This window comes from Erinaceus europaeus, chromosome 20, assembly GCF_950295315.1.
Source record: "Erinaceus europaeus chromosome 20, mEriEur2.1, whole genome shotgun sequence".
NCBI classification, from domain to species: Eukaryota; Metazoa; Chordata; class Mammalia; order Eulipotyphla; family Erinaceidae; genus Erinaceus; species Erinaceus europaeus.
Window position 1 is genome coordinate 5,333,984 of NC_080181.1, and position 15,846 is coordinate 5,349,829.

Consider the following 15,846-nt stretch of genomic DNA (forward strand, 5'->3'; position numbering starts at 1 on the left):
GATTATCTTATATTCATCCTTCTCTTTCTGACTTATCCAAGTTAACATGATTCCTTCAAGTTCCTCTGCCCCTCTGTAATTTATTCTATCATCCAGAAATCTGAATCTCGAGCTCAAACTTTCTATTAGAGTTCTGCTCTAATGTCCCTTCCTCAGAGATCTTCCCCGAGTATCCTCTAAAATAGAACTGCTATTTGTGTCTACCCCTCAGCACTGCTCACTGCTCTTCACAGCTCTAGAGGGGAAGAGAAACAAATACAGGTTTTGTGAGTACAGGAACTTTTAAGTTTTGTACCCCCACTATATCTCTAGCACCTACATAGCATTTGGCATATAAAAGTGCTCACTATATATTTTCTTGGTAAAGAATTGCTTTATGGTTGTTGAAATGTAAGAGAATTAAACATTATATTAAATCCAGATGTCTCCTCTCACAGAACATGGAGATTTTAATGTAATATTCTTTTTATTGCTTTAATCATACTTTCCTGTTTAGAAATAGTTTATAAGTGATTCAAACTATCTTCCAAATACCCACATTTAAAGTGTTTTATAAGAATCTAGCACAATACAACTTAAATAAGATGGAAATCTTAATATTTTGAAGTCATAGTTAAGAAAAAATGGAGCATGTGATTTTTAAAAGTTGTCATATTGTGTTTGCAATTTCCTCTTGGTTTTCTTTTTTATTATTTTTTAAATCTTTATTTGCTGGATAGAGACAGTCAGAAATTTAGAGGGAAAGGCGTGATAGAGAGGGAGAGAGAGAGACACCTACAGCACTGCTTCACCACTTGTGAAGCTTTTCCCCTGCAGGTGGGGGCCAGGGACTCAAACCTGGGTCCTTGTGCACTACATGTAACATGTGTGCTCAACCAGGTGTGCCACTACCTGGCCCTTTCTCTTGGTTTTCATTGTGAAGCAACATCTGAATGAAAATGACCATATGAACAAGCAACTGAGAAACCAGCTGATGCTTAATGTTTATATGCCACTCAGCCAAGCAATAAAGTGCTAAGAAATTACAAGTTGCCAATGTAATCCAGTAGCAAAAGCTACAGTTTGAGGAAGACTAAACAGGGTTGAATGCTTCTAACAACAGCCTCAGTCTTCTCACTTTTATTGCACTTTGTGCTGCCCTGTTTTGCTTACTGTGTCATCAACCCTGAGAGAGGAGGACTTGTGATGATAGCAGTGGGAATAAAATCAAAAGCAACACCCACAGCAGGCCAGTACAAGGTTTGCCAGGGTAGGTCCATGTGAACATGGTAACTTTTTTTCCAGAATTACCCATTAGTACTCTGGCAGGTCCTGAGACAGTCTTATGCTGTCTATGTTTTAAATCAAAACTACTTGTTGCTTCACTTTGAAATCTGCCACTGCAGGACTTCCAGACTTGAGCCATTGCAGTCAGCTTTGCCAAAAACTGTTTAACATACCTTCAAACAGAAAAGTTTACTATTTGAACTCACAAAATGAGCAAATTGAATGGTAGGTAAGTGGCTTTTTATTTGGTTTGTACATACTGCTTCAAACCTGGGAGTTTTCCCACCACAAACAAAACTGTGACCTTCTACAGTCACATTGTTACACTTTCACAGTGGGCTCCACGGAGAGACTCCAGCCTATTTTCATGTCTTCATGGGCATGCCATTATGGCACAGATCCAGCTCAGCCTTCCATAATTCTTGCAGCAGTGAGTGTCAGATGACCTCTTCTGACATGTCATCCATCTCCTGAGACATGGGTTGAATCTGGACTCCTTCCCAGACCGGCTGCGCAGTGATGGTCCAGTGGCAGAGCCTGACAGCAAGGCAGCCACCGTGAGGAGCCTTAAGGGCCATGCAAGAAGGGATTTGGCCCGAACTGCAGCCTGGCAGGAGGGAGAGGACTCAAGAGAGGACATGTCCACTCCACTGAGGGATTTTAGAGCTAGAGAATAGTGATGCTCCGGAAAGAATGACAGCTGGGGCCTCTGAACAGGATTCTGTGGTTAACAAACTCTGCCCGGAATTAGCCCCACAGTGGCATTCGCCTGCACCTGGGATTTGACACCTTGCTGTCTTTCCTCCTCGCAATAACCTCCAGGAAAGAGCCTGGGGAGTGGGGGTAAGCGGCAGGCTAGGAGAGCCACTCTGCCACCCGCAGGCCCAGCTGGTCTCCTAGGCGCCTGGTCCCACCCCCCGCCTCCGATTGGTCATCGTGATCACGCCCCGCCCACATACCCGGCCCTCCTCCCGAAGCCCCGCCTCTCGCGGGGCGCCCTGGTTTCCGTCGCGAAGGACGCGGCGTCGGTTGGTTGCCAAGATGGCGGCGGCGTCCGCGGGCTCGCTGCCACCGCCTGAATCCTTGCTGAGCGAGGTCGCCGCCGCCGCCGCCCCTGCTGTCGCTAGCGCCGTTGCGCGGGACCCGAAGCAGTCGCGGCCAAGCCCGCGGCGCCAGTGACGCGGGACCCGAGGGACGGCGTGCGGGGAGGGGCCGAGGCGGCGGCCATGCGGGAGGCGGCGCGGAGGTGAAGGATGCTGGCCGGGAAGCCCGGGGCCCGCAGCGCGGCCGCCGAACTGGCCGCCGAACTGGCCGCCGAGCCCTCGGACGCCCGCGACAGGGCCCTGCTCGCCCCTCTACTGAGTCGCGGGCCCGCGTACCTGTATCCTCCCGGCGGGGCGGGGCGGGGCGGGGCGCGGGGCCTCCCCGGGTCGCCGCCGTCACCTGCCTGCAGCTGCGGTGGCCGCGGCTCCTGCTCCCCGCGTGGGCCCGGCCACCGTGCTGCCATCTGAAGCCGTCAGCTTCTTGCTTCACTGACCGCGAGTCTGAAAACACCTCCGCCTTCTGCGCTGTGAGGACAGGGGTCCCCGCCTGCTCTCAGCGCTGCGGCCGCGTGCACGGAGCCGTGGACAGCGTCTTGCTCCCGCACAGGGGCGGCTTTGCGGGCGGCCGGGACGCGGGGTCGCTGGCTGCCCGCACCCCCCCCCCCCCGGCATTGCTGGGCCGTGCGCTCGCTCGCCGGGCCACCTCGGGCTTCTCCCCAGGCGTCGTCCAGTCGGTTGTGCTGTCGTAGCGGACGGGTTTTGCTTTCATTCCTTCAGAGGTCAGAAGACCTGGCAAGCCACGATGGGGCTGCGGAATGACACCCGTTCTTGCCTTTCCAATTTAATTCCGTTTCTTGTCCTTTTTGTCTCCTGCCTCTAGGATGTTGCAGTTTTAACGGCAAGTCAATAATTTTAAGTTCCTGATGTTGGACAGATATTGCCGTACAGGCATAAGATTTTGAAACTTACATAAGTGCATTTCTAGAACCTATACCTATGATTTTTTATACATATGAATTTACATAACCCTTTTAGAAACCAGTTCGTGTATTAGACAGTAGAACCTTGTGTGTGTGTGTGTGTGTGCGCGCGCGCGCGCCTTTTATCCTGATATATCTACCAGGAGTCTTCTCTAAGGAATCATTTAGCAAGTTTTTATTAAGTCGTTACTATATTTTTAAGCGTAGAGGCATTGGTTATGTACTCATGAAGGTGCCAAGAAATCCAGTGGGGGTAGAAGAGGGCTTATAGGAAAAGAACTACTTTAGAGGGCCTAAAAGGAAGATGAGAGCGATTGTGTTAACAGAGTTGTGTGCTTTGTTAACCTTATTTTTATTATTATTATTCCCTTTTGTCTTTTTTATTGTTATTTGATGTTGTCATTGTTGGCTAGGACAGAGAGAAATAGAGAGAGGAGGGGAAGACAGAGAGGGGGAGAGAAAGACAGACACCTGCAGACCTGCTTCACCACTTGTGAAACGACTCCCCTGCAGGTGGGGAGCCGGGGCTCGAACCGGGGTCCTTACTCTGGTACTTTCGCTTTGCACCAAGTGTTAAAAGTATCTTAATGAAGCTGAAATTGGGTTCATGTAGGGACATGTTGGAAAAGGCAATAGACAAAACAGACCAGATCTTAAGATACTTTGTATATTAGACATTTGGACATTACCATGAAGCTGCTAAGATTGAGAAATCCAGTCATGTTTGCATTTAGCTAGTTTTGTTAAACTTCCTTAGGAATCAAAAGCTAGTTGGCTCTTTCTCTGAGTTCGTGATCTGAAAGTAATGTTTCTCAGCTAAATAAGTTACATCTTCAGTTTTGACATGTCACTTTTTTTTTTGCCTCCAGCGTTATTTCTGGGGCTGGGTGCCTGCACCACAAATGTTCCTGGAGGTCATTTTGTTGCCCTTGTTGTTGTTGCCATTTCTGTCGTTGTTAGATAGGACAGAGAGCAATTGAGAGAGGAGGGCAAGACGGAGAGAAAGACAGACACCTGCAGACCTGCTTCACTCCTTGTAAAGCAACCACCCTGCAGGTGGGACCCCCCTGCAAGTGGGGAGCCTGGGGCTGATTCTTGTGCTTAACACCATGTGTGCTTAACCCGCTGGGCTACTGCCTGGCCCCCCACAATTTTTTTTTTTGTAAATCAGAACACTGATCAGCTCTTGTTTAAAGTGATGCAGGGGACTGAACCTGGGACTTGGGAGCCTGGGGCATGAGAGTCTCTTTTCATAACCACTATGCTATCTACCCACCCGTCAGAATTCTTCTTATATGTAAAAATTTGCTGGTCACATACTAGCACTAATGTGTGCACGTTTGAGTTGTTTATAAGAAATCATTACATCATTAGTAAGAGGCTGTAATTTTATCAAACAATAGTGACGATCATCCACTAAAGACATAAATCATCCTTAACTTTAATATATTAGAGATATGAAAATCCACCTAGAGAAAAATTTAGAAGAAGAACGCCAAATATTACTGCAGCAACAGAAAGTCTCTCGAAATCGAGCACGTAAATATTTCGTGGAGTCAAACAGGAGGAGAAAGTAAGTATTTTTTTGTTTGTTTGTTTAGCACTCAGTTCGTAGCCCCATCGATGAGCTTCCCTCCGCCCTGCAAAATAAGTATAATTTTTTCAGAAACATAGAAATTCAGAGTCATTATAAGTTAATGATCTCTCTACTTTGCAACACTTTATGAGCCTAAGGCATGGCAGTGCTTTATAAAACACTGATCAAGGATTGTGTGTAAATTTTGTTTCTCTGTCTAATTTATAGTGGTATATTTTTCTGGTCCCATGGACTATGACCATAGTACTCTTTTTCTGTAGCACCTATTACAATGTCAAGACCTTAAAATAATTGAAATGTGTTGTCCTATCTTCTAGTACCATTTAAGATAAATTAAGATTATCTATTAGTATTTAGTCTCTAATGTAATGTAATTTGATTTTAATTTATTATTTACTTCCATTCATGATGCCTTCTTTTATTTAATCAGATGTGGAGGAAATTATCAGTGATAGATATGTGAATTAAATTTTTTTATAGGGAGTTGGGCGGTAACGCAGTGGGTTAAGCGCACCTGGCACAAAGCACAAGCCCCCGGCTCCCTACCTGCAGGGGAGTCTCTTCACAATCGGTGAAGCAGGTCTGCAGGTGTCTTTCTTTCTCTCCCCATCTCTCTTCCCCTCCTCTCTCCATTTCTCTCTGTCCTATCCAGCAACGACGACATCAATAAAACAACAAGGGCAACGAAAGGGAATAAATATATTTTAAGTAATAATAATAAATAACTTTTATAAATGGTTCCCACCTTTAAAAATTTTTTTCTAGGGGGCCAGGAGGGGTGGCACACTTGGTTAAACGCACATAGTACCAGGTACAAGGAGCAGCGCAAGAATCCTCATTAGAGCCCCTGCCTCCCCACCTGCAAGAGAAGCTTTATAAGTGGTGAAGCAGGTCTGCAGGTCTGTTTTTCTCTCCCTCTATCTTCCCTTCCCTTCTCAATTTCTCTCTATCCTATCAAATGAAAAAAAAATTTATACTGTAAACGAAGTAGAAATATAAAAACCGCTTAATGTTTAATATTTTTCAGGATTTATTACATGGACTAGATTTTTTTAGACAGAGAATTATGCCGCTGTTGTTTTTGCTATCTTGTTTATATTTCTATAATAAGTGAATAGCAAAAACTCCCTAGAGTTTATTAGCTACATCATTGGGCATATGTTAAAAATCCCGCTTAGGGAATATGAAATTGTTGACTCATAATTTTTCTGGCCTTTTATTTCTGTTTAGATTTTCTCTTTGAGCATATTTTTAATTTTTATTTATTTTGTTTTATTTGCCACCAGGGTTGGGACACCCTGCCTACTTGATTTCACCATTCCTAGTGGTCTCTTTTTCCTCTTTTCTTTTTGTAGATACAGAGCAAAAGAGAAGGAGAGATACCACACATTACCCCATAGCTTTTCCTCCTTCGCCTCCTTTTCCTTCTCCTTTTTGTCCTTCTCTTCTTTCTCTCTCTTTTTTAAAATTGATTTATCTCTCTTTTAAAATCTTTATTTACTAGGTAGAGACAGCCAGAACTCAAGAGGGTAGTGGACGATGGAAAGGAAAGAAGAAAGTGAGATGCCTGCAGCACTGCTTTACCACTCACAAAGCTTTCCCCCTGCAAGTGGGGACCTGGGGCTCAAACCCAGGTCTTTGCACATTGTAACATATATGCTCAGATATGCTGCCATCTGACCCCTAGATTAACTGTTTAATTTATTGGTGTTACTGAAATTATTTAATGAAACTTATTTTTGTTTTGCATTTCTGTGTTTCTGTTCTCCTGCCTGTTGGCTCTCAAAGCACAAGGACAGGCCTAAGGATCCCAGTTTGAGCCCCTGGCTCCCCACCGCCAGAGGAGGGGGGGGTCACTTCACAGGCAGTGAAGCAGGTCTGCAGGTGTCTTTCTCTCCCCTCTCTGCTTTCCCTCCTCCCTCGATTTCTCTCTGTCCTATCCAACAACAACAGCAGTGACAACAGTAATAATGACAACAACAAGGGCAACAAAAATGGAAAAAGATAACCTCCAGGAGCAGTGGATTTGTAGTGTAGGCACTGAGCCCAGCAATAACCCTGGAGACAGGAAAAAAAAAAAAAAAAAGACTTTCATGCCTGAGGCAACAGACATTCCAGCTTCAATCCCTGACACCATCATAAGCCAGAGATCATCAGTGCTCTGGTTAAAAGGATAATAATAGCACAACAAAATTCTAGGAGGTAGAATATTTTCCAATTAAATTTTAGTATATATATTCCACAGCAAAGTCATGAACTTACTAACCTGTCTACTGAGATTCTTGCACAGAGGAGACGGCAATTTCATCACCACAAAGACTCCCACGTTGCCCTTATATAGCACATTCACTTCCCTCCTACATCCACCTTCGGAAAATCATGAATCTGCACGTTTCTGCATTTTTCTTCATTTCTAGAGTGTTGTGTGAACAGAATACTACTAAATGTAACTGCCTTTCCCCCCCACTGGGCACTGTCCTCTGGAATCCAGACTGTGTGCATCAATAGTTCATGCCTTTTTGCTGCTGAGTTTTATCCCAGAGTTTGCTTAGCTTCTCTCCCTTTGAAGGGCATCTAAGTCATTTCCAGTTTGTGCCTCCTGTGACTAGAACTGCTGTAGATATGGGTGTATAGGGTTTGTGTGAACATTAGTTTTTAAGTTAGCTGGGATGAATAGCCAGTACATTGCTGGGTCATGTGGTAGATGCATGTTTAGTGCTTTAAGAAATTGCCAAGCTGTTTATCAGAGTCACAGTAGCCACCAGCAGTGTTCCACAGCCTCACAAGTCTTGTTGCCATTGGTGCTTTTGTATTTTAAATATTTTCTTTGGTCTTAGTTTTCTTTTTTTTTCTTTTTTTTTAATATTTATTTATTTTCCCTTTTGTTGCCCTTGTTGTTTTATTGTTGTAGTTATTGTTGTTGTTATTGATGTCGTTGTGTTAGATAGAACAGAGAAATGGAGAGAGGAGGGGAAGACAGAGAGGGGGAGAGAAAGATAGACACCTGCAGACCTGCTTCACCGCCTGTGAAGCGACTCCCCTGCAGGTGGGGAGCTGAGGGCTCGAACCGGGATCCTTACTCCGGTCCTTGTGCTTTGCGCCACCTGAGCTATCACCTGACTCCCCACCATGAATTGTTTTTACACCATTGTCAAAAGTCCACTGAACACTTAAAAGTACTCAAAATGGGTCTATTGCTGGGTTCTGTGGTTCTGCTAATTTTTTTAAAGGCAGATTCATTTTCTTAATCCTTATTTTATTTTTATTATTGCATAGAGACAGAAATTGATAGGGGAGGGGGAGATAGACAGAGAAGACACCTGCAGCCCTGTTTCACCACTCATGAAGCTTTCCCCCAGCAGGTGGGGACCAGGGGCTTGAACCTGGGCCCTTACACACTGTAATGTGTGCACTTGACCATGTGCGCCACCGCCTGACCCCTGTTCTGCTAATTTAGGTATCTATTGCCTATGCATCCATTAATACTACATGAATGCAGTTTTGATTATGAAGCTATATAAAATCTAAAAGCAGGGAGTCGGGCGGTAGCGCAGCAGGTTAAGCGCACCTGGTGCAAAGCACAAGGACCAGCGTAAGGATCCCGGTTCGAGCCGCGGCTCCCCACCTGCAGGGGAGTCACTTCATAGGCGGTGAAGCAGGTCTACAGGTGTCTATCCTTCTCTCCCCCTCTCTGTCTTCCCCTCCTCTCTCCATTTCTCTCTGTCCTGTCCAAAAACAATGACATCAATAGCCATGATAATGATAACCACAACAATGATAAAAACAACCAGGGCAACAAAAGGGAAAAAATGGCCTCCAGGAGCAGTGGATTCATGGTGTAGGCACCGAGACCCAGCAATAACCCTGGGGGCAAAAAGAAATAATAAAATAAAATAAAAATCTACAAGCAATATAAACTGCTTTCTTCTACTTTATTCTTCTTTTTCTGTTAACTACTTTGCTTTTGCATATTAAATTTAGAATAATCTTGGTTATATCTGCAGAAAGTGCTGTGAGATTTTTATAGGAACTGAATGATAACTATATTGACCTCTGTTATATGTTGAGTCTCCCACTGGACTTACTGAGTTTTTAATTTCAGTTGTAAAATTCCTATTGTTTATTTTGTATATCTTCTATTTAATTTTATTTTTATTATTTTTAAAGGTCATTTATTTATTTCTATGACAGAGATCAAAGCAGTACTTAGCTCTGCCTTTTATTTTTTTTTTTTTTGCTTCCAGGGTTATTGCTTGGACAATTATTACAATCCACTGCTCCTGGAGGCTATTTTTTTCCCCTTTTGTTGCCCTTGTTTTATCATTGTTGTGGTTATTATTATTGTTGTTGTTGTTGTTGGATAGGATATAGAGAAATGGAGAGAGTAGGAGAAGGTAGAGATTGGGAGAGAAAGACAGACACCTGCAGACCTGCTTCACTGCTGGTGAAGCGGCCCCTCTGCAGGTGGGGAGCCAGAGGCTCAAACTGGGATCCTTAAGCCTGTCCTTGTGCTCCACACCATATGCTCTTAACCCGCTGTGCTCCCACCCATCCCCCAGCTCTGCCTTTTATAGACGCTAGCATTGAGTTTGGGCCCTCTGGAGCCTCAGGCATGCAGATCCACTGCGCTATCTTCACAGCTCCAGTGTTGTTACTGACTTTTTTCTGTTTCTTTATTTATTTCATATGAGATAAAAGTTTTGCATGAGGAAAGGAAAAGACAGAGAGAGAAGCCAGAGTATCACTCCTTTAGATGCAGTGCTAGAGATCTAACCTAGAGCTTCAGGTGTGAAAGTCTTGAGCTCTGCAGCTGAACAGCTTCTCTAGCCACATAGTCTCTGAATCTGTGTGCCTTTCATTTGCAAACATGCTCACAAGCTCATTAAAGCTTTCTTTTTCTTTTTCTTTTTCTTTTTCTTTTTCTTTTTCTTTTTCTTTTTCTTTTTTCTTTACCATAGCTACTTTAATATCTTTGTCCGTTCTGACATCCCCTCATTGTTGGGCATCTGTGCATTGTCTTATTTTTAATATTAAAGTGTAATATATATATATATATTTTTTCTTTTCCACCAGGGTTATCGCTGGGGTTCAGGCCTCAGTGCAGCATTAGGAATTCACAGCTCCCGATGACCATTTTTTTTCTTTCTATTTTATTAGACAAAACAACTAGAAATTGAGAGGGGAGGAAGAGAGAGAGAGACTTGGTTCCCTGCTTGTATAGCTTCACCCCTGCAGATGAGTAATGGGGGCTAGAATTATACTTGTTGATCTGTGTACTCAACCAAGCACACCACAGCCCAGCCCCATTTTTTTTTAATTCAGTTTGAGATCTTCCTAGTTTTTGAAATGACACGTGATTTTTCTACTGACACAGACTTTTCATATTTATAAGGTTGTGATTTAACCTTTTGGCTTTACAAACTCTCTGGCCTGGCCATAAGAGGCAGGAGATAACGCTGCCTTATTACTGACAGATGGAGGTGGAAGTTTAGGTTTACCACCCAGCCTCTTGGCACCAACTTGGAGAAGGAGCTTCCTATTACAGCAGGATAGTAATAGACGTTCCAGGCCCTCACCCACAACCAGAGAGAAAGAGAGAAAGGACTTTACTCTGGATTATAGCAACTATTATCAGGGGAAGGAAAGAATAGATCATTATCTTTTAAAAATTTTTTTATTTATAAAATGGGAATATTGACAATACTATAGAATAAGAGGGGTACATTTCCATGCAGTGCCCATCCCAAAGCCCCATATCCAATCCCCTTCCTCGATAGCTTCCCTATTCTTTATCCCTCTGGGAGTATGGATCCAGGATCCTTATGGGGTACAGAAGGTGGAAGGTCTGACCTCAGTAATTGCTTCTCCTATGAATATGGGCATTGGCAGGTTGATCCATATTCCCAGCCTGTCTCCCAGCATGTGTCTTGGAACCCCGCCTCCCCAGATCCCTGCCCCACTAGGGAAAGAGAGAGATCATTATCTTTACAACTCCAGACTCTCCGGGTCACGGGGCCTATCTAAGCTTTACTATCCTGGAATCCCACCTTATACAAACATTTTTAACTTGGCTGTAAACACCTATAATCAGAGGATCTGAATTGTACAGAAACATGAATTATTTGTAGAGAATTGTCTTCCAAATTCAACTTTGCCTTTTATTTTTTTTTAATTTTTTTAAATATTTATTTCCTTTTGTTGCCCTTGTTGTTTTATTGTTGTAGTGATTGATGTCTTTGTTGTAGGATAGGACAGAGAGAAGTGGAGAGGTGGGGGAAGACAGAGAAGGGGAGAAAGATAGACACATGCAGACCTGCTTCACCACTTGTGAAGTGACCCCCCTACAGATGGGGAGCCAGGGGCTCGAACAGGGATCCTTATGCCGGTCCTTGCACTTTGCACCACATGCGCTACCGCCCGACTCCCTCAACTTTGCCTTTTAAATTGAATGCTTAGTCCATTTACATTTAATAATTATTGAAACTGATTTAGGTCTACCATTTAACTGTTTTCTTATTCTATGATTTGCTCTGTCTTTTCTTCCTCTGCTTTCCTTTCAGTTAGTAAAAACACTTTTTAATTTCACTTTTTTATTAATTTCTCTAGAGTTTATAGTATTCAGTCTTAACCAGTTAGAATTTTTTGTTGTGTATCATTATTTTTTTTTTCTTTGCCTCAATGGTTATTGCTGGGGCTTTGGTGCCGGGACTATGAATCAGCTGCTCCTGGAGGCTATTTTTTCCATTTTTTATTAGGTAGGACAGAGAGAAATGGAGAGAGGAGGGGAAGACAGAGGGGGAGAGAAAGACAGACACCTGCAGACCTGCTTCACCACCTGTGAAGCAACTCCCCTCAGACAGGGAGCCGGGGGCTCGAACTGTGTGGCTTAACCCAGTGCACTACTGTCCAGCCCCCCTCCCTTTTTTAAATTGGAGAATTAATGCTTACAGTAGATACAGCTGTTGGTAAATGTATAAAATTTCTCGGTTTTCTGTGGTCCAGGAGGTGGCACAATGGATATAAAGTGTTGGACTCTCAGGCATGAGGTCCTGAGTTCAATCCACGGTAGCACATTTACCAGAGTGATATCTGGTTCTTTCTCTCTCATAAATAAATAAATAAATAAATAAATATTAAAATATGTATATTTTTAAAATTCTCAGTTTTGTGCAGAACACTCTCACCTTCAACCTAGGTCCTTCTCAACCACCATGAACCAGGACCTGAAAGCTCCCCGCCTACCACCCCACCACAATCCTTTACTTGGTGCAATACACCTACCCAGCCTAAGGTCTTCTTTGTGTTTCCCCAACCATGTCTTCAGTGTGGTGGAACTGTGCTCCAACCTGGGTTGTGCACATGGCAAAGCAGTGCACTATCCACAAGAGCTATTTGACCAGTCCTATACAATGAATATTTTGTAAGGAGTTTTCAGTCATTCCTTATCCATTGGAATATTTTCATGGTCGCCTTGACAATACCAGTAAAAAGGTGATTATTGATTCTGATTATTTTGTTTTGCAATATCAAACACAAATAACGGCCTTGTTGCTTTGTGTTTGTTAAGGTGCATAACTGTTGAACATCTATTTTTTTTTTTTATTTAAGAAAGGATTAATTAACAAAACCATAGGGTAGATGGGGTACAATTCCACACAATTCCCACCACCCAATCTCCATATCCCACCCCCTCCCCTGATAGCTTTCCCATTCTCTATCCCTCTGGGAGCATGGACCCAGGGTCATTGTGGGTTGCAGAAGGTAGAAGGTCTGGCTTCTGTAATTGCTTCCCCGCTGAACATGGGCGTTGACTGGTCGGTCCATACTCCCAGTCTGCCTCTCTCTTTCCCTAGTAGGGTGGGGCTCTGGGGAAGCAGAGCTCCAGGACACATTGGTGGGGTCCCCTTCAGTCTAGGGAAGCCTGGCCGGCATCCTGATGACATCTGGAACCTGGTGACTGAAAAGAGAGTTAACATACGAAGCCAAACAAATTGTTGAGCAATCATGGACCCAAAGCTTGGAATAGAGGAGAGGAAGTGTTAGGGGGATACTCACTGCAAACTCTACTTCACTTCTGCTTTCAGGCATATATTTTGCAGTAGTTTACGGATACGTGTGAACATAAGCTCTCTCTCACAGAAACTGGTGTATATCTAGGTTATGGGACTTTGTCAGAAAGTGAACCACCTGAGATGAAATTAGAGTGTACTATGAAAGGAAAGGTCTCACCCGAGTAATGAAGTTGAAGGGTTGTCATTCCACACGTGAAGTCTCTGGACACAGTCTGAAGTGAAGCATGTTGAGGTGGCAATCGTGTTGGTGAACATCTATTTTTAAAGACTTTGATACGGATTGCATTAAATCTGTATATTGCTCTGGGAAGGATGGCCATTTTTGCAATATTAATTCTTCCTTTCTGAGAGTATGGGATATCTTCCCTTTTTTTTTTTTTTCCTGCTTGCCATTTATTTGTGCCTGCTTTTGTTTCCTTTAATAAACACATAATGAGAGTTCTTTTCCACAATCCACTTGCATTCTAAGGTGACTACTTGAAAATATCCCTACCAGAGACCATCTTTTTACCTTTTGTGTTATCTAACATGTAATTAAATTGTATAAACATACATAGCCATTTTTCACAGAGGGGAAAAGTGATTATTTGAAACAGTTTAAGCTAGTGATCAAAAGTGCCTAGGAACAATCAGAAATAACTAAAAAAGAAATTAAAAAAAACAGGGATGGTCAAGAGTATAGATAGATGTTTATTTCCAGTCTTCCACATTATCAAGGTAAGTGGAAAAATGAATATTTGTATAAGTTGTGTAGGTTTTTTTTTTTTTTTCACACGATAACCAATGTTTAAGTACTTGGTCTAAGAAAAGAGAAAATATATAGTATGTTCCTATCCACCCCATAACCTGGAAGGCTGTTATTTTCCTTCAGTGAGTTTGTTCTTTGTATTACAAAATTTAGTGTAATAGTTTAGAAAATATTTTTTCCACAGCATGGCTTGGCTTATGAGAATACGTGTGTAGACTTCTTAGAAATTAGAGAGAGCAGCATTTAAAAACTTTTCTTAGTTACATGATAGTAATATTCTGAAATTACCACTTAAAAAAAAAAGTTAATCTATGAGAGAAGTACCTTTTTCATTAAAAAAATTTTTTGACTCATAAATAAGTAAGCTTTTGAAACATGAAGCCACCTATTTTGAAACTACTATTTTGAAACTTTTCTGCAGTGAGATTTTTAGAATTTATTTTATTTTAGAATTTATTTTATAGAATTTATTGTACTATATAATTTGTGTTTTAAATATAGAGCTTTTGAAGAGAAACTAAAAGAACAAGAAGAAAGAGAACAGAAAATCAGAGAACAAATACTTCAACAAAGAAAACAGAAGTTTGAAGAAGTTACTGAAAAATTCCAGCGTGCCCATATCCCCCTGTCACAGCGGAGGAGAGCAGGTGCCTTAATCGCTAGAACGTTAGGAGAGCAAAAATTAAAGTTAGGATCACACCTGACCTGGCTACACAGTGACAGTGGGATGATGAATTTAGTAGACCGGGGTCTGGCGGTAGTGCAGCGGCTTGAATGCACACGGCGTGAAGCGCAAGGACTGGTGTAAGGATCCCGGTTCAAGCCCCCAGCTCCCCACCTGCAGGGAGGCCACTTCCCAAGCGGTGAAGCAGGTCTGCAGGTGTCTGTCTCTCCCCCTCTGTCTCCCCTCTTCTCTCCTTTTCCCTCTGTCATTAAGACATCAATAACAACAATAATAATAACCACAATAATGATCAAACAACAAGGCAACAAAGGGGGGGATAACCTCCAGGAGCGGTGGATTCATGGTGCCCCGGCAGTAATCCTGGAGGGAAAAAAATAAAAATAAATAAATTTAGTATACCATTAATTTTGACATTTTACTCAGTTTTTTTTAATTTACATTTGTTAAAACAGCAAAATGAAGTTAATACTAGGAATCAAAACCAGGCCCTCATAGCTGCCATACTTGCACATGGTGCTATCTGAACCACCGCCAGCCACTATTTTTTTTTTTAACAAAGTGGGAGAGAGCAATCAAGAGGAACAGAAAGAGGATAGGGAGACAAAATGAGGGACACCTGTTGCACTGTTCCTCCACTTGGGAGGCTTGCCCCCTGCAGGTAGGGACTGAAGGCTTGAGCTGGGCCTTGTACATGGTAACAAGTGCTCTCCGCCAGGTAAGGCACCACCCTGCCTCATGAATCATTTATTTTTATTTTACATGCACATATGAGAGAGAACCCAAAACACAAAAAATAAATATCTTAAAAAAAGAAACATTAAGAAACAAAAATTCATTAAGAAAAAAAAAAGTATATATATTTGTTATGAAGTTACTAACAAAATTAGGTGTATGGGCTTCTAAAACCTAAACTTCACTAGCAACTAGTAATTCTTTTTCTGTTGAAGATCTTCCAGATAAGTCCACAGACAATTTCACATTGTTTTTCTTTTCCTTTTCTAAAAAATATTTATTTATTAGGTAGAGACAGAAATTGAGAGGGGAAGAGATAGAGAGGGAAAGAGACTGAGAAACACCTGAAGCCCTGCTTCACCACTTGTGAAGCTTTCCTCCTTCAGGTGGGGACCAGGGGCTTGAACCTGAGTCCCTCCACACTGTAGTGTGTGTACATAACCAGGTGTGCCACCACATGACCCCGATTATTGTTGTTTTTTACAGTTGCATAGCATATTGTATGCCTTTTTTTCCCCCCAAGACTCTTGATTTTTTTTTAACCTAAATGTTTGGGTAGTTATCACCCTCTTAGGGGCAAATAATACTCAACAGTGGTTACTTCTTTCAGGTATTTTTTAAATATTTATTTATTCCCTTTTGTTGCCCTTGTTTTATTGCTGTAGTTATTATTGTTGTTGTTACTGTTGTCGTCGTTGTTATATAGGTCAGAGAGAAATGGAG

At 42.5% G+C, this 15,846-nt stretch overlaps 1 protein-coding gene across 1 annotated transcript in view; it reads left to right on the forward strand.

Annotated features, from left to right (window-relative positions):
• Positions 1–2,311: 2,311 nt before the first annotated feature.
• CEP126 (centrosomal protein 126) overlaps positions 2,312–15,846 on the forward strand; it is a 52,456-nt gene continuing 38,921 nt past the window's right edge. The window contains exons 1-3 of the mRNA XM_060179723.1: positions 2,312–2,647; positions 4,743–4,862; positions 14,208–14,353. Of these exons, the coding sequence (XP_060035706.1) occupies positions 2,520–2,647; positions 4,743–4,862; positions 14,208–14,353 (394 nt within the window). The 5' untranslated portion in view covers positions 2,312–2,519. The remainder of the gene's footprint in view (positions 2,648–4,742; positions 4,863–14,207; positions 14,354–15,846) is intronic.